This window comes from Melospiza georgiana, chromosome 5 (assembly GCF_028018845.1).
Source record: "Melospiza georgiana isolate bMelGeo1 chromosome 5, bMelGeo1.pri, whole genome shotgun sequence".
Lineage (NCBI taxonomy): Eukaryota > Metazoa > Chordata > Aves > Passeriformes > Passerellidae > Melospiza > Melospiza georgiana.
In genome coordinates this window covers 35,753,739-35,772,859 of record NC_080434.1, presented here as the reverse complement: position 1 = coordinate 35,772,859, position 19,121 = coordinate 35,753,739, and the positions used below count along the sequence as shown (strand labels likewise).

The following is a 19,121-nucleotide window of genomic DNA, read 5'->3' as shown; positions in this document are numbered from 1 at the left end:
TGTGAGTTCATAGTAGTCAGCTGTCTTCCTGCTACAGGAAAACCCAACGTGGTGTTCCAGCTTCATGTCCTGTTGAGGAATGGTGGAAAAATATTTCCCAGCATTAATGCTCTTCCAAGGTTTTAGAAAGAACTTGTTGTATGGTTGAACTGCCAGACAGGATGAGTTAAATGACTGGCACAGAGCAGGTACTGAAAGGGAAGCCTAATTTCCATGTTTTTTCAGCAAATAAAAATGGAGAGCACAGCGTGGGAATTAGCTTGGCGATGAACCTTGTGTTCCATGAAGATCCCTCTCATGATTAGGGAGCAAGCAGAAGAGGAAGCAGGCAAGTTTAAGGCTGATTGCTCCCAGAAGGAGCCCAGGATCGGCTCCAGAGCAGGCTGTAATGGGAATTGGGAAGGTGTAACCTTTATGCACCAGGGCATGCATGGCAATGGTTAGAGCTGAAGGACGGAGCTCACCAGGGAGAGGCTGGATCTGGGAAGTCACTTTCCATTAATGAAGGAAAGGCTGAGTCGATCCTGAAGGGGCTGACAGGAAAAACAGGGGGGTGACATCAATTAGGGAAGTCCCTCTCAAGCTGAAATAAGATATTCCTGAGCTGAGGAAGCCACTTCTGGGATGTGTAAGGATGTGGCCCAGTTCATGTGCTACTGCATAAAGTGTTTCTGTCACTTGCTGTCCCTGAAGAAATTTATGGAGATGGTTTATACTAAATGTTTTAAAGTAAGTATTTTTAACCATTCTCTACTTGCTTTTTAGACTTCTTTCCTATATCACTCATGTGAAGTTTTCATGGGAGATAGCAAAAAAAATTAAATCTACCACAGTCCCATTATACTGGGCTCCTTTTAGGTCCATCACTATGAAACCTTAAGTACCAGCTTAATCTCCTACCTACTCAAAATTTTGTCCGGTTTTTCCTTTTTTTTTAACCCTACTTTCAAAACCTGTCAAACAACTGAAGTGGATGCTTAATATGCTGGAGAATGTAAGTACAAATGCATGTCTGAAATTTAGTATATTCAAAGGGGAAGGAGAAAAAATTTAATTCTGAAATTCTGGCAGCAACTTCTAGGACTTCAAATATCTGATATATTTTGACAGCAACTACTCTGTGCATGTAAGCAAAGAAAGAGACAAGTTTAAAACTAATCTTATAACGTACAGCTTTTCATGGCCTTGAATATCACAACTCAAGGATTCTGTATTAGTTTACAGAAAACCCAAAAAGCCAAGAGTGCATTGATTAGAAGAGAGGTTTTGGTAGGGAAATAATTTGTTTGTTGAATTTAAAAAGCTTCAAAAGAATCACTGTAGGAAAAAAACCACAACACACCACCAAAAAAAAAAAAAAAAGAGGCAATCCTTAAAAATAGCTCTGAAAGGAATTTTGGTCAGCAAATCAAAGTGCATTAGGGAAAGATCAACTTAAGCTTTTCAGAGCACCAAAAAACACAGACAAAACAAACAGAGCTGGAAAAGACCCCAAGACACTGAGTAGATGGGACTTGTTGTCATATTTTAAACAGGCACATTTAATTGTTTCAGAGAGTAGATTGTTTCACATGAAAGAGATTGAGTTCTGAGTGGGTAGTTTGACATACGGTTTAAGTTGACTCCATGTCAACACAATTTGTTCCAGGTACTTCAAAGTCCCTGTGCCTGGTGGTTACTGCTGGCAGGAGTGCCACTGTCCCCAAAGCAGGGCAGGGTCTAAAGGTGTACACAGCTCTCACCAAGCTCAGGTTTTTTTGTTTTGTTTTTTCCAAGTGGAACTCTGTACAACTGAGGAAAGGAAAAAATCCCCCAACCCTGATAGTTCTTTATGCTATTTCTCTTTCCATCTTTCACTCAGATTCTGCCTTGAGGCGAGCTGGAACCTTTCCCTCCTGAAAACTTTCAGTGCAAAATGAGTCAGGGCAAATCCTGTTTACATGTTGGTCCAAGCACTGCAGGGTGGAAGGTCTGGGAAGTCACTGTGAAAAAAGAACAAGGTCCCAAATGAAGTTCAGGACTTTGTACCAAGGCAGAGAAAGGGGCTTGGCAAATTCCAGGGAAATACCTGCCTGAAACCTTTGCATTCCTGGTCAAGCTAGGTGTTATCTGCACACCTGAAACGTGCAGGTACACATGAGCTAAGAAGGAACAATCTGACAATCTACGTGTCCTGCACGTGAGGTACAATCCAGATAAAATAAAGATTTGCTTTAGAAGAGCTACTTCTAATCACACCAGGTTAAGAGGAAGAGGATGGGGTTGGAGAGGAGATCCATAGATTCAGGAAGTTTGTTCCCAAAACATATCTGGAAACTTGCAGAAATGTTTTGTGGACCAATTCAGACTGAGAAGGAGGAGCCATTATCATGAATATCACCCTGTCTCAGGGGTGTCAGCTGCCAGAATCTAGTTCTGGCATTGCTAGGGATGCTGCAAAAGTTAATATTTTAATACTGCTCCATGCAGGGAACTCTTGAAAGGGCTAAAAGCCATAAGCCTCAGATTTCAGTCCAACTGCTTGCAGAGCAAGGGGAGGGAGGATAGAAATGTCAAGTCCCTGAAAAGTTTTAGAGATGATACTACACCATCTAAACAAGGGATTAGCAGTGAAAAGGAAAATGCGTTGGAGACCACATTTTCCTTCTAAGCTGCTGGACACTTCAGGGGCTGGCATGTTTACTTCTGGCATCCTGAGGAGTATTTTGGTCTTAGATCCTTTTGTTTGTTAGAATGTGACATATTAAATATGACACTTAATTAGCTGTTCCTCGAGTGGAGGCCTAACAGACCGTGCCTCCTCTATGGTGTTGCAACAACAAGTAGTGTAACTCCAGACAAAAACTCTTGCAATATTTTGTTTGTCACCACAGGTGGATTCCTGCCATGGAATTTCATGTGGGGCACAGCAGCATTCATGACTCCATAAGAGCCTCTATCTGAAAATACCTTGTTCCTTTTCCAAGGAAGTTATGAATATGAATTTTGACAGTGTAAGGCTTCAAGTCTGAAGGCTGCTGGATTCCCTTGTGCTTCTCCTTGGCTTACTGTATAGGGCAACACAGAAACAGAGGGTCAACGTGTTCAGTTTGTTTGTGCTGCACTGCCAGTGAGTCACAGCTGTAAGGGTAATGGCTATTAAATGGGGAAAAAGGTATTTTGCTGCAGGTGGACAGGCAGTTGTGAGTTTGTGATCAATGTCACACCGCCAGTACACCATGAAAGGAAAGACTGGTGACAGTTTTGTCCAGTGCTACAACATGTTTTTCCTAATTTGATTAAACAGCATAAGACACAGGTAATGGCCTTCCATATTGGAGTAATAATGGCTGAAATTTAAAAAGTAAAACAGTTGTTCTTGTGTAGTGAAAGAGCTTAAAACCAAGACACAAATGCATCCAAACTATAATATTACCTTTAACTTCCCATAGAAGAAATCTTTTAAGGCTCAGAATGAAGACCCCCCAGATTTTTTTTCTCTTCTGAAGCGAAAAATACTGATGCCTTCTTAAAGTACAAAATTATTTTAGAATATTCATGGCCTTTGGAAAAGGTCAGAGACAGGGAAAATGATGCTAGCATTTTAACCTGATGTATATTAAGAAAGACTGGCATCCAATCAAGGAAGCGTTCTGGTCTCCAGAAATATTAAGTGTGTTCAATTATGCATGGAGAAGCTTTAGAGCTAATGTTAATTGAAAGAATAGTTAAATTTTGCTCTTAGTCATAAAACTGAAGCAATTGCCCCAGGCAACTTATTTCCTCTCAGTTCAATTTATTGTTTTTGAGATGGTAGAGTTCTTACTTACACAGATTTACATGCTCCATTTCTATTACTAAATTAGTAGCCAGTGTCCAGGCTATCAGTGAAGGTGTGAAATCTGTGGGTCTGCTGCAGTTTTATTCCTAAAATTATTCTTTCAACCATGTTGTTAGAACCTTTCCTCCTTTTTTCTTCTCAAATTAAGGGCCTCATGAAATTTACTAGAGCATTTGCTCATATATTGAATATAATGAAGTATTATATAAATTTCTCTGTATAGACATGTGTGTTGGTGGAAATATACATCACATTTGTAAGACATTTATGATAGCTAAACTATGACACTGCAGATGCTAAGTACAAAAAGCCATTGTGTGCAAATAGATAAGGGAACAAAAATAGTCAAAGTGAGTTTCATTTTCAGCTAGACCTGATTTTTTAAATTTAATTTTTGCCTTAATGTCCACCTATGGATGGGCAAGAATCCAACTGATCCAAAGCACTTTATGATGATTTGATCCCTGGCATGTGGTATCTAAAATTCAGGATATTTGTTTCATTCCTTCCAAACGACACGGACACAGAACTTTCCTAACACTTTGATGGAAAACTATGAGCTTTTAATATTTAACTTCTACTGTTTATACATCTGTTAACGTAAAAAGAGGTAGAGAGAAAAGTGCTTGTTACGCTCCAGTGGTTAAATTATTATCATTACCGGCACAATTTTAAAATATGTCTATAAATGGTTCTTTTCCCCTTTTCTTCCTTTTCCTTCTGCTTGCCTCACATGCCTTCGTACTTATTTTTAATTCCTTAATCAGATATGATTACATATTCCTTTTCTAGCTACAAATCCCTATTCTAGCTACACCACCACTTCAGTTTAGAGAGCAACAATGAGTATGGCGTGACTGAAAATCCCAAAAATCCCCAAGAAAGCTATTCAGCCTTCTAGAAGGTCAATGTATATTGTACATATATATAATGTGTATTTATAATTTATATATATTGTGCATATATATAACGTGTACTTATAATGTATATTGCAGTTTTGCGAAAGAGTACTGGTGTGATTCTAGCAACCCGTGGAAGTCGAACTTTTCCTCCCTGTTCGACTACACTGTGCGTAGTTTTAGTCAGAAAAACATGCCTTTGCTGGGTATGTCGTAAGAATATACAGAAATATACAGAATGTTTATTTTTTTTTTAGACAAAAAGCGTCACGTTTGCGCGTTCGCGAGGATGCCCGATTTCTGCCTTTAGATCCGCGCTCCCTCAAAACCAGCCGCCGAAAGGGAAGGATTACTTGGTTTAGGGACGAAGCTGCCTTCGCGCACTGGTGGAACAGGAAAAAAGAGGTGGGACAAACCCTCACGGGACCCCGCCGTCCCCTCACGGCCCCGCCATCCCCTCACGGCGCCGCCGCTGCCCCGCCGGGCGCGCGCGCCCCCTGCGGCCGCCCCGCCCCGCCCCGCGGCGCGCGCTGGCCCCTCCCCTCCGGAGCCGGGGGAGCCCCCGCATCCAGCCCCTCTTCCTGCCCCCCTCCCCTGGACTCCCGCTCGCCGCTCCCGGTGGGATGGAAGTCACCCCGTAAAAGCCTCTTCCTTCTCCCCGGTAGCAGGCGGCCGGGCCCGTGTTCGGTGCAAAAATGCTGGGCATGTACGTGCCGGATAGGTTCGCCCTGAAGTCGTCCCGGGTGCAGGACGGGATGGGGCTCTACACGGCCCGCAGAGTGAAGAAGGTGGGTGATGGCGGGGGAACGGCCTGGCCTGGCCCGGCCCGGCGGGGAGCGGCTGCCACGTATCACCGGGGAGTTGGGCGGCTCTCCCGCCCCTCTGTCCCGCTCCAAGTTCGCCTGAGCTGCGCTGTGCCCGCCCGGGCTCCCTTCGCTCACGGGAGGCGCCGCCCGCCCGCTCCCCCTTCCTGGTACACGGAGCCTCCCGGGGCGCGGGGGCCGGCGGAGGGTTTGCTCTGAGGAATTTTATGTCCCCCATTTTGTGATTTATTTATTTATTTAATTTTTTTAAAAAAAATCTTGGTTTGTGCTCCTGGCACAGTTTTGAGGGCAGAGCTCTCCTGGGCGGGACCGCCTCCGTGAGGGTCCGGCTCCGAGGGCAGGGCGGCCGCCCGGGGTTCTCGGGCTCCCGTCACCTCCCTCACGGCTCTCCGGGCTCGCTCGGCCGGACCGTGCTTTAATTCCTTTTTTCGGCGTAATAAAGCCGGGCCCCTGAACCATGTCATTCAGCTGAACCCAGTCTCGTACTCCAACCAGGTGATGCCTCTTCACACTTCATAATTGAAAGTATCTTGATCGTGTGAAATTCCAGCTGAGACTGTCCAGGCGGCTTGTTAGGACACATAAAGGCATAGCAAAACTATGAACCCTTCATTAGTATACACTTTTCTGTGTTTTGTATGTTTCGACTTCCATCTTTGTCCTCGTTTCGGCTCTGATTTTTTTCCTAATTTTTTACTGGTTTCATCTACAGTACTTGGACTCGATGGGGTGGAAGTCTCACATTTTTAAGGTGTCCCTGAGTGTTAAGGGGACCGTGAGGGAACAATTTTATTTCGTTTGGTTTAATTCTTTAAAACTTTTCTACTGAGGTTCTGAAGTTTCATTTCAAAACTTTTTGGGTTCACACAGCAAGGAAGGTTGTACACTATTAGCATTTGTTAATTTCTGGACTCTGAAATAGAATGAAATAGAATGAAACTCATGGGAATTAGTATCCGCAATTCAGGGCTGGGGGTCAGAGCTTCTGTCCTTTACACTATTGACAACTGAACCATTAGAGCTGCTTGCTGGGACAAATAAAGCGTTTTCCTGCCTAAATTATTCCACCTTACTTAGGAACTTCATACAGGCAAAGTGTGTGGGGTCAGAGCCGTGCAACCACCTAGAAAAAGTGTTGCTAATGCGGTGTGTACTTCATGTGGACTGCAGAAGGCAGAGGCAGCTGCAGTAGGATCTGTTTGTGTTAGGAGTGTCTGGTGACGGTGTCTGTCACAGACCTGTCCTTTGGCACTGAGTCCTCTGTGCTGTGCAAAGCCCTGCTCTGAAGAACAGGCAGAGGAACCAAGTCTTGAGTTGCTCTGTGATTTATTAAAACATACTCCTAAAATTTGTTGGGACCTAAGTCCCGTGTTCTTTGTTGGGAGAAGGGTGGATGTGTAAATAGCGCAGGTGGTACACTGGACACCAGTACATGGAGCCAGACTCCATGTTGCTCTTTTCCATGGAAAGAAAATTTACACCTGAATTGCTCTCAACTTGTTCCCCTGTCTAGTAATGAGGCAGAACTACCACACTTTGTGTCTGTGATTAACAGCAGCTTATAGGTGTTAAAATGAATTCCATGGAGTTTTGGGATTGGGAGGAGGTGTTGAATGTGACACTTTATTGTGAAGTAAAACCTAAGTTGCTAAGTATTAAATATTGCACTGTTTTGTCTCTGTTGCTGCCACACAATTACAGTTGTCTGAACTGAAAGTAAAAAAAAAAAAATGGATGATCTTATAATCAGAAATATATTGCAGTACCAACTGCAGTAATTGCAGTACCAACTCTCCAAGTGTTGTGGAGGCCTCTGAAAATTCTGCTATTAGCAAAGTTTTGGTAATAATATATTCTGAACTGCTGCTGCCTTCCATCTGCTTGTGCACCTTCAGGCGTGGGGGGCTTTCAAGATTTTGTTTGTAATCATAAAAGGTGCAAACTTTGTTTTGTTGCCTTAACAAAGCTGTGATTGCTGAGTACCTTCTGTTTTCCATGAGCTGGCCCCAGGCTGCAGAGCACCCACACCATGAAGCTCTCAGTGTAATCATCAGAGAGCCATTGCATTTCTCAGTGTTTTGCTGCAACTGGAAGATTAGTCACTGCTGCTTTTTTGAAAGCAACTGTTGAAAATAGCCTTTTCAGCGCTGGAAAAATGTGCTTTTCTGTACTGAATCATTTCTCCACCTTCAGACTGTGTTGGGTGCTCGCTTTTATTGAGCAGAGGGGAAGTTGAAGTCTTGAGTGTGTTTTTGATTAATGTGTGTTGGCATATAACAACATGTCTATTAACCAGAGATATTGTGGGTATGTGTGTGTGTGTATATATATCTATGTGAAGAAAATGGTCTGAAAAGCTAAACAAATAATTGCACTTATCCCCATGGACCAAGACATCAGGTTTTGGTTACTCCCCAAATTTGAGATGCCATAAAAAGCGCTCAGAAATCTGCATCACCTGCAGCTTTTGTTATATTTACTCTGTGTTCAGAGGTGGATGTGTTGCTTTTGCCATTGTTCTGAGCTTCCAGAAGGATTTGAACATTGCAGTGGAGATTTTTTGGTTTGGAGCACTGAGGTGGGAATGGTGTGTGGAGTTTGCAGTTCTGAGCTGTTGCTGTGCTTCAGCGATGGGTGACATTGGCCCTGTGGGTGCTGTACACATACAGCTGTATTTGCCCATTTCCACCTTCCTTGCCCATGAGGTGAGAGAAGGAGGAAGTTTCAGCCTGAGTATTGAATCCCAAGATTTGAAAAACTGGCAGGGCAAGAACTCTGACATTATTTATCAGCAGCATGATGAAGGCTGGTGTGGAAATCGATGAGAGGTAAGGCTATGAAGCCCCAGAGTGCCACTTTTTACTGCCACTGCCCCTGTCTGGCTCCTTTCTTGCTCTGGGCTCCAGTTGCTGACTTGTGCTGTTCTTGTGCTTTTACCTTTTGCTTTGCTGTTCCTTGTGGTGAAAAGTTCTTTGTGCACATTTAAAAATTTGTCCCTCAGTTCTGTTGCCTCATTCTGCAATGTCAGTTTCTTTTTCCTTTGTTTATTACCAGTTCAGGTTTAATTTTAAATACAAGTTGTTTGTTTTTCTAAAAAAAAATTGATTTTCTGTTTCCAAGAGGAACAGTCCTGGATGCTTTCCATTCCACTTTTTTTCTTTACCTGTAGGCAATGTGTAAAAACTAAGCAAGAAGGAAAGCATGTAGCAGGCTGTTGCTGGGAATATGCAATGTGCCTGGAGGAAGGAATAAATGGACAAGATCAATACTTTTTTTTAAACCAAAATACTGTTGCTTTTAAAAGAAACACCAAAGTTGCTTTTCTGTCTACACTTAAAATCTCTAATGCTTGAAAGGATAAGCATTTCTGGATGTGAATGCTGCCTGGAGGAGCGCAGCATCCTGCATGGCAGGTTTTAGGGCCTGTCCCTGTGTGTGGGGGGAGGTTGGGCCTGTGGGAGAAGAAAGTCCTATTTAATTGTTTTGCCCTGCTGCTCCTGTGACGTGTGTGCAGGAAAAAACCCCTGATGCCAAATACTTTTGGAAGAACACATCAATGGATGCTTTCACAGCGGGTGTTATGACTAGCAGGTGGTAGGACATTTTAATTTTGTTTATGAAGGCTCAAATTAATTCATAAGCACGTGCATACTCCCTTACAATTTCAAACAAATCTCTCTGTATGATCAAGCCCTCAGTTATTCAGTCTTTTGATTTGTGGCACTTCAAAAAGTAGCGTTGCAAATAATCTCACAAATAAATCTAATGTAAACTTGGTGCGTGCCAAGTTCTTTGTTTTAGTTGGATGCCTGTTGCAAGGTGCTTCCTGAAAATTTTGTAAGAAATATAAGAAATTTGACTTGTAGATTTCAGCCTTATTTAAAATAAAGAAAAATCCTGCTTCCCAAAGGAGAAATAAGCATGCAGAAGGTAGATATGGTTTTATGAGGTTCTTCAAAGTATGTGAAGAATGGGAATGAGCTTCAAGTTGAACCATCAAGGATGTGCACCTTCTTGGCAATAAAGGAAAACTCTCCTGTTTGAGGCTAAAAATTACTCCTCTGCTGCAGTTTGGTGATTGACTTGGCTTTTTCTTTTTTCCTCCTACTGATTCTTGTTCTTTTATAATTTTCCCTCAGGGTGAAAAGTTTGGCCCCTTTGCAGGGGAGAAGCGAATGCCGCAGGAGCTGGATGAGAACACAGACTGCAGGCTCATGTGGGAAGTGAGTAAAGTGACTTCATTGCACCCAGTGTTCTCAGAATTAGGTTTCATTGTAACAAATCCTTTCTATTTTGTGTCATAGCTTAAAGATCCTGTAGTGAGATTTGGTACTTTTAAATTATGCTGCCTGGGTGGAGGAGGATTGACTTCCTTAAAGCTAAAGAAAAAACAAATGATGGTTTCTAATCAATGAAGTGTGAAAAAACATCAAGTCAAGCCAAATACGAATATAATAACACTGTGAAAAATCATTAAAACATGTGAAAATAATTAGAAAAATTAATTTGAATTGGGAAGCAGATTGTAAGTTACAGAGATACTGATTTATGCTAATCAGCAGGTACCAGCTTATGGCTTCTTTCTGCTGTAATATGAAACATTTCCTTGTGTGACACTTGTGTTGGGATTTGGATCAAACTGCATGAGCAAAGTTTTAAAATTTGACCAGTTTTTAATGCAATGAGTAGGTGTGAGGTCTGAAGCAAAATAGAAGCCTGGTGCAGTGGGCAGGCATTTCACTGTGGAACAGCAGTTTATGCACTAGGTCTTGTCCGTGGGTACATAACCCATCCTAGCTCCTGTTGTACCTCTGTGTGCCAGGAGTAAAACCTGAGTTCAGTTGAGGAGATTACACTGACTGAAAAATACTGGCAATAGCAACATTTCCAACTTGCTAAAAATGCCTTCTTTCTTGTGCCTCTGTTCTGTCTTTGTAATCTTTATTTACTGCTCTAGTTCTTTGAGCAGAATTTATTTTTTCTTTTTGTTCTTTTTTTCCTTTTTTTTTCCTCAGCCAAGCAGTTTCTATTGAATGCACATTTAGTCCTCTTTTGCACTGAGGAGAAGACTCATTTCTTACTTTTTTTACCTTTCTGTGATTAGAGGTGGAAGGACTGTTTACTGCATGGTATAGAAAAACTTATGTTTGACATCTGGCATAAAGCACTATCAGTGCATTTAGCACAAAATACAGATTTATTTGAAAAATCTCTGGCATTAACATCACTGAGCAGCTTATGAAGAGAGCAGAGTGTTGATGCAGCCTTAGCAGAGCTATGCCCTAGAAAGATGTGAGAATGCTCAAAGCCCATCTCTTTTAACCCAAACTCAGTATTAATATTGTGAGTGGTGACATATTCCTAGGTGAGTGCTCACTCCAGCTTCTGAAGCTGTTTTCTCCCTTTCTTTTGTCGATTTCAGTCTAGGGGTGTGCTCCAGATGCCCTTTCCCAGAGAAGAGGTGTGGACAATTCATTCCCTTTTGGGTTGTGTGCTCAGAGGAAGCAGTTTGATCCTCTTTGTTCCCAGCTGGAAGCAGAGCAATGCAGTGTGCATTTATTGCAGGTGTTTGCTGAGCACAGGACATGTGGGTGTGCCCTGGCTCACTTGGCCCTGCCTAATGTGTCTGCAGGTTGTTTTAAATCAGTCAAATGCTTGTGCTACGACAAGGTTTTCAGAAGAGACAGCGGGTGGATGACAGCAGTGAGAAGGCCTTTAGGTTTGTTGGAAAGCTTTATGATTTTCCAGATTTCTCATTGCTCATACTTAAATAGATTTATCTGTTGCTGCACGACAGGAAAGAAAAGGCAAATACGTTTATTTATCGGTGGCACTAATGTGACCCCGTTGACAGCAAATCAGAAAATGAGGTTTTTATGAGCTGTTTTAGAATCATTTCATAATATCTTACTGTAACCTAGTTTTGAGAGCCTTGAAAAGATTCCTGCATACCAAATTTTATGACTTCCTGAATGTTTTAAACCAAGTTGTTCATGTTTACTGAAGTTGATCTGAACGTGAGCTTTATAATATAATTTAAATCATGCTGGGAGTAGTCTGAAGTTGAAAATTGAGACCAGGGAATGCAGAAAGTAAGGCTTGGACAGCTCAAGTAGATGGTTATTCCAGAGCCTGTGGGAAGCACGCACAGAAACTGGCCAAGTTTGTGTGTAGTCAGCTGTACCAAAGATATTAAAAATAATTATTTTGAAGGCTATTGGTGGGAGGCACACTAAAGCCTGACTTCACAGTCTGATGGCCGTCAAAAAAAAATGTTTTCAGAGAGAACACCTTCAGAAAGAAGTCTCAAGCAGTGGAGGCTTTTTGTAAGTCAAGGGAAAAAATTGGGCATTAGTGCAACATTTCTCTCCTTGGCATGTGATGCCTGGGATCCAGGCTTCAATTTTATGGAATATTTTGCTGTGAGGAAGTTTGCCACATGCATTTCTAGTTGTGCAGAGTAGTGCTCTGTGATGTGGTCTGTTCTGATCCAGCCATTCCCTTTTCTCCGAGACCAGCATTGTGAGTTGGCATCTCTAAGGCATCGTGTTGAGATGGAATTGTATGCATTGTTTTCTTCTGGTCTCAGGGAAAACGTGGCACCCAGAACATTTATTGAGCCCAGTGATTTTGTTCAGTAAAATACTGAAGATGTTAGTTTCTGTTTAAATATAGCAGAATGCCATTACTCTGTCTGTAATGTGCATAGTTGTGAAGAAATCAAAGGTTTATACTTGCTCATTCAACAGATTCCTGGGAAGTGGAAGATTCCAGTGGGTGGGAAGCATCCTTGATCTTGCTGTTATCTTTGTAAGGAGCTACAGGCTGAAATGTTGTACTTATGAGTGGTGTGAAAGGGGAAAACACCCCTCAAACAAGCCTGTGGTAACCATTTAGTTAAGAGTGCTAATAAAAAGCCAAGAAAATGCCCAAATGGCTTTGTGCTTTCTATTTCTTTTTGGTAAGAAAACACCTCTGTGTTATCCCTCAGCTCTCTAAACATGCTGGTGAAGGACACAGCTTGTTGCTGGTGATGCATTGAGAGTTTTGTTCTTACACCTTGGTTAAATACTTCTTTGTGTGTATTAGTAAACTTGGCATAGCAGCTTTGAACTGTGTTTGCTGGAGAAGCAAGTGCTTAAAGGCAAGCAGGAAATAATCTTCAGGTTAGAAGTTCACAGAGGTTTTTGCTCTGGAGGCTCAGATGTGCCTTTGTGAAGGGAAGATATCAGTTCATTTGTGCATGTTCAGTTCCTTTTCTTCATTATCCTTAACCAAGAAAGGGGAATTCATTTCACTCCTACTGGATTGTGGCAGGCATGTACTTCTGGTGATGACTTTGGCAAATGTTGAAACAGGGAGCGCTGGAAAGATTTGGTCCTTCTTCAAATACTCTGACATTCCATGAAGAAATGTTGGTCAGGGTTGGATGGAACATAATACACCATGTAATGCTGAATGTTACATATTTCAGGTTGGGTTTCTGTCTATCTGCCAGGATCATGTTTTCTTCATTGTTACACTGAAACCAAAGAGATCAGAAAACAGTCTTTCAATGGAAGCCAATGTTTGTGTTTATTTATATAAGGAAATGAAATGAACTTACATTTCTACTGCTTCACTTGCATCACTTTTGCTGTGACAGTTGTTTTCAGTTAAATAAGCCTGCCTGAAAACTGGTGAAGGCAACAGAAAATCTGCTATTGGCTGCAGCCAGCTTCAGATCAGAGCTGTGGTGTTTAGGATTGAGGTATAAGAAGTCAAGCACATTAAGCTTGTGTTTTGTGACTTTTTTTTTTCCTTCTTTCTTTGATATCTTGCCTATAAAATGTGCTTCTGGCTTAGGAAGGCTCTTACACACAAGTGATTAAGTAAAATTATGTCCACAGATTAATGATAAAATAAATCTTAATTAGGTGAATTCTGTGTTTGCTGTCAGGGTGAATGTAAAACCATAAATCTAATTCTGAACAATATAGTCTTGAATTTTTCTGTGTGTAGACTACCTTCCCAGTGATTGTTCCTCAAATACTGTTCATATTGAAAACTGTTGGCTTTTAAATGTTTTTGGCTGAATCTTTTTTAATTTTCAGAAATGCTTTTGTTTTTCTCATTTCTTAAATGATCTGGGCTTCTACACAAATCAGAAATTGGTGCACTATCTCAGCTGCAAGTCTACATCCCAGATTTTCAATTTTAGTAAGTTATTCTCTAATGGGATAGATAGGTGTCCAGAGTATTTACTAAGGTCATAATCAGCTCTGTTAAGACTTGCTTTAGTCATCTTTTGCCATGTTAAATGTATGGCTTTGTATTAATTTTAGTGACTTTTGGAGCAGGGCCATTACTGATCTCTTGGTTTGTGTGATGAGAAGGATCTATGCCTGAAAGTAGCTGAGTGTTAACCTCCCATCTTCAGTTATGGGATGTGTTTGAGATGCTGGAAAGCACGCGCTGCTCGGCTGAGGTGTTTGCATTCCAGTCTGAGCTTACTCTAGAAGATCACACGCAGGAGAGAGGGAGATTTGGGTGTCATTCCAGGGAAAGGGAAGTTCAGCCCTGCCCCTGAAAGCTCCACAATTTGCAGGAGTTTGGGAGTGAGCCTCCTCTACCCTTCTGTCCCTGGCAGGGTCAGGTGATGTCAGGCACCCCAAGGAGCTTCATTACCATGGAAAACTTGCTGTGTGTTTTGGCTGAAGGAAAATGTCACGGGCTGTCTCTGTCCTAGACTTCTTACTGAGCAAGCAAATCAGCAGTTTCTGCCTCAGGTTTCTTTTCCTGGAGTTATTTTAAATGTCTCCAGCAATGTTAAAATGTGAGTTTCCCCTCTGCAGTGAGCTCTGTGATGGTCTGAACTCAGGATGCAGAAGTATTGCATCTAGCTGTTTTATGCTGCAGCAATAAAGGTCATGTTTTCAGCTAATCCAAAAAGAAGCAGTGCAGAAACCAGTACTTTCCTCTACATGATTGTTTGATGAACATAGATTTTTTGATTTAGAAACGTTTAGGAAATTGTTTCCAGAAAGCAGCTTAGATGTTATTTAGGCCTGTGTAGGGTTTCATATGGGGAGCTTATACATTGACCAGGGACACATCTTCTCCTGATCTCTTCTGTTCCTGAATTCTTCTGGTGCTTGTTAATGTGGCATCATTCAAACTGTCCTGATTGGCTTTGGGGTGGAACCTCACGCTGTGTGGTGACAGTGAATGTCCTGTGTTTCCTGTTACATTGCAGGCATTTGGCTGAATTAGTTCAGTGACACCTTGTGTGTTGATTCTCAAGAAAAGGTAGTTCTTGGGCACCTCAGTTTGTGGTACATGCTGTGGATGTGTGTATCCATTTTAGATGCTAGTTTTAAGTGCTAGGTTTGGGGTCCTCTGCCATCAGTTCATTTAGGAATCTTCTGTTGATGCATCCAGGAAAGGACTGGTTCATGTCACCAGTCTAGTCCACGCAAAGTGCAGTGATTTTGCACTTTTTCTTGATTTCTCATGCTTACATCTGTATATTCAATGCAGCATTATTTCTTTATGAGGTGAAAGAAGCAGTGGAAAATACAGAATGTTTTTAAGGGATTTATTGTATTCCTTTATCGATAGTTTCCTTATGTGTTAAAGCTCTGCTTCGTGTTTGGCATCTCTCTGTGGATTGGCAGAGACTCTGGAAGCATAACTGAGATGACTGTGATTCACTGAAGCAAATATAATTTATATAATTTAAGGATCAAGCCAATAAAGAAAAACTGATGAAAAGTTAGATAGTGTAGTGTATAGTTTTTATAATAGGACCTGGATTGCTTCTCATTCCAACTGAAAATCTGATGGAAGCCTTTCTAGGATCTACATGGTGGGCTCCTGTAACTTGTGCTTTGGTAGCTAAAGCACCAAGCCTCTGTAGAGCTGGGTGATTATTACAATATCCCAGAATAGTTTGGGTTGGAAAGCACCCCGAAGAGCATCCAGTTCCAGCCCCCCTGCCAGGGACAGGGATGCCACTCATTAGATCAGGTTGCTCAGGGCCCCATCCCATCTGGCCTTGAACACTCCCGGGGTTGGGACATGCAGGGCCTCTCTGGGAAACCATTAGTGCTTAGTGTCAGATACTATTGTTTCCAGATGCATTTCAATGTGTAGGTTTGACACTTTTCACTGTGGTTAATCCATGTGCTGGAAAGTAAGAGCTTTTAAAGTTTGAATGTTGGCACCTTTTCATGATGTGTCCTTTTTCCTTCAGAAGAGCAGTAATGAGTTTTGAAGATCCTTATTTGTTTGCAGAACTACAGTAATTCTTTTTTTGCTTAATCTGAGAACAACGTGCTGTCACCAGCTATTATTGTAATGGAATACAGTTTTTGTCTTTTTAATGATACCCTAAATGTTTAGGTAATTGAAGCAGTCATACTGAAGAAATATGATATTACATTCTATTAGAAACAAATATAGCAAGAATGTGAGCAATTTATATACAAAGCCACGAAGACAATCTAATTTTGATCTTACATAGCCAAATTCCCTAGCTCTTAGGAAATACCTGCCCTGGATACTCCTTGTTGACAGATGGAAAATAAAATCCATTCATTATATAAATAAATCACATGGAACAATAGTGTGGCTGTATGACCTTTTTGCATGGCTCTCTGTTGTCTGGATCAGTGGAGATTCAAGTGATGTGTTATTTAAAATAAAACAAAAGGGGTTTTTTTGGCAGTGACAGATGTATTTGTACAGCAGTATGTCTTTGTGTTTTGAGGGGGAAGAATGACTTAGTTAATATTAAGTTTTTATTTCTGTTATCTTCCTTTTTTCACTGTAAGCTGGAATTCTGTCAAAATTGTAGAAATCATATGAATTATATGGATCTGTAATGGTAGCCAAAAGGTCTTGATATGGAGATGGATATATCTTGTGTGCCCAATTCTTTTTCTAAAGTGTTTTTTTCACTGAATGGACAAAGCCTGGACATATTTGGTTTTTAGTTTTAATTTTGCTCAGGGATTTGTTTGGAATGTTTCAGGTTCGTGGGAGCAAAGGCGAGGTGCTTTATATCCTGGATGCCAGCAACCCTCGCCATTCAAACTGGCTGCGCTTTGTCCACGAGGCCCCATCCCAGGAACAGAAGAACCTGGCAGCCATCCAGGTAGATTTGGTGGATTTCTACCATTTGATTCCTGTTGCTCATTTACTAATTGGATTTCCTCTTTGGCCTTCATGTCTTGTAATAAAATTGCAAGATCTGAGCAAAGTAGCAAACTGCTTTTCCCTTTCTGCCTTTGTTTTTAGATGAGAGCTCTTCTGCTTAAGGTAATAGCACAAATAAGAGTGGTAGGGTGAAAGACCAGAAAAGTCCTTGGAATCTGATGCTATTTGAAAGGCATAAGTATTATAATTATTTAGAGACCTGTGTGTGTTTCATGCCAAACTTGGATATATGGGCTTATTTGTGTGTAAACCAGAATAATGCATTTATCATTGTTGTTCAATAAAATTAGTAATATCATATAATATAGGTAACATATTATATAGTTAATTATGAAAGAGTGACAGGCTTGAAAGGAGGTATGGTGCTGAAAATATTTAAGTAGAAAATAGATAATTGAACAATCTTAATTGTCTGATAGGATGATCATATAGTGCCTGAGGATAAATTAATAAAAAAAGTTAGTTTTCTTGTCTTTGCTGTTGATCTGAGTTTATCCAGCTTATTTTTTCATTTTTATAGTTGTCATTTGCAGCACTCTCTGGTAATGAGTTCCACTGCTTTAATTATGTTGAAATATCCTTCTGTTTTTCTTCTAGACACTCCTTAATTTCACTTGATTTCCTAGTTCTGGTATAACAGTGAATAGTTACTTTATTTTTCTGTGCCATCTTTGATTTTATGGAACTCTATATCCTTTTACTTCTATTTGACAGTTCTTCTCTCAAGCTGGAGAATCTTACTCTGTTTAATTGCTCATTTTTGGAAGTGTTCTATGACTTTACAGGATAACACAGAGACAGGGATACCTTTCCATCCAGCTGTTGTTCTTTTGGAGATTATTAAAGAAATTAGCTATCTGTTTTTTGTTTTGTTTTTTTTTTTTTTTTTTAACAGCACAGTTTCACAGTAAATTAATTTCCACTCCCACATAAATAAGAATTACATGACTCTGCATTTTTTTTTTCTCAAAATGTATACTTTACAAAATGTTGTTTCAGGTCAACTTAAGGTATTTGCTGATGTAAGCCAAACTGGAAAACAGTCAGGAAAAGGAGAATTATTTATCAGCATTTCTTAAAATGACTGTTCTGCTTTTTCATAATGAGATTACTTTCTTCCCCCAGGATTAGCCTGTGTGTCCCTGACAAAATAATTATAGTTTAATTTGAGGCCAGACAAAAAAATTTGGTGTTTCTATGCCAAGAAAGCAGAAGTTGGTTTCTGATGAAGTTCGTTGTCCTCCTTATGGTAGCAGACATGAGGGGCTCTCATGCACGAGGTGTGATTGGCACCTCATCAGTGCACAGTCATTGGCAGCAAAGGCAAAGTGAGGCTCACAGCAGAGAGCAGTGGGAACAATTCATGTTCATTATGATCTTGCCAGTAAATGGCCTGAACTTCTGAATAGAACTTTTAATGGACTATCCAGTGCATACCAGTGGGTTTCTTTATAAGGAAAATGATAGAAACGAATAAAAATTTGCCAAATTATCTCACAGGATTTTTTAGGACTTGAAAGCCTATCCTAATCCACAGTGTTCAGATGGAAAAATATTCTAGCCTTCATTGGGAGCTGTTACTGAAAACTGGAGCATGGAGAAATGCCAGGATTGCTGTAGTAGTTTAGCCTTGTTCTGTTCAGTGTCACATTTGTGTCTCCGAGGTTTTCTGCCTTGCCATGCAATGTAACACCATAGGAATAGATCAGGAGAAAGAGCTGAGGCTTCTGGATCTTGGGGCTGTGTGTGGTTCAGGTGCTGTATTTTAGATGAGGTATGATCTGAAATCTGGGCTCTGTGTGGGGATGTGTGAAGTTATCTCCGTGCATTTCCTGCATTGCAGTTTCTGCCCTCAGACACTCTCTGTGTTGGTGTTACCTCTGCCAGACTTGACATCCTGGAGCTGCGGGGAAGGACTGGGAAAGGCAGTGTGCTTGTTGGGAGAGGTAGCCAGGGAGAGCTGGCACAACAGGTAGGCTGAAGAGATGGTTTGCTGCCAGGAAATCAGATACAGAGGGAAATCAGCTAACACTCTGAGGGCACAGAGGCAAAGTGGGTAAGGATTAGGAAGGCTGGGATGCAGCCACCTATTCTGGCTCTGAAGGGTGGAAAAGCCCTACACTCCCTGAGGTAACACAAGACTGTGCTGCTTCCTCCTCCTGTGTTCTAAATTTTCAGGAGTGATGACTTAAGTGTTTTATGCTTTTGATTAAAGTGTGATGGGCTGTCAGTGGTCCTGTGTTCCCTCTTATAAAGCAGATATGAAGGTGTTTAACTGTATGGAAAAGCCAAGAGTCTGCGTGGAAGACTCCTATAGGGGACCAAAAAGGAGATAGCAAGGGCTGTTGGGCCTGGAAAACTCTATTTGCTGAGCAGGTC

The 19,121-nt window shown here is 41.2% G+C and overlaps 1 protein-coding gene across 3 annotated transcripts in view; it reads left to right on the top strand.

The window, feature by feature from the left end:
* Nucleotides 1–5,414: 5,414 nt before the first annotated feature.
* PRDM5 (PR/SET domain 5) overlaps nt 5,415–19,121 on the top strand; it is a 58,329-nt gene continuing 44,622 nt past the window's right edge. For all 3 annotated transcript variants that reach the window (XM_058024877.1, XM_058024876.1, XM_058024875.1), the window contains exons 1-3: nt 5,415–5,507; nt 9,683–9,766; nt 16,558–16,680. In XM_058024877.1, coding sequence (XP_057880860.1) covers nt 5,415–5,507; nt 9,683–9,766; nt 16,558–16,680 — 300 coding nt within the window. The remainder of the gene's footprint in view (nt 5,508–9,682; nt 9,767–16,557; nt 16,681–19,121) is intronic.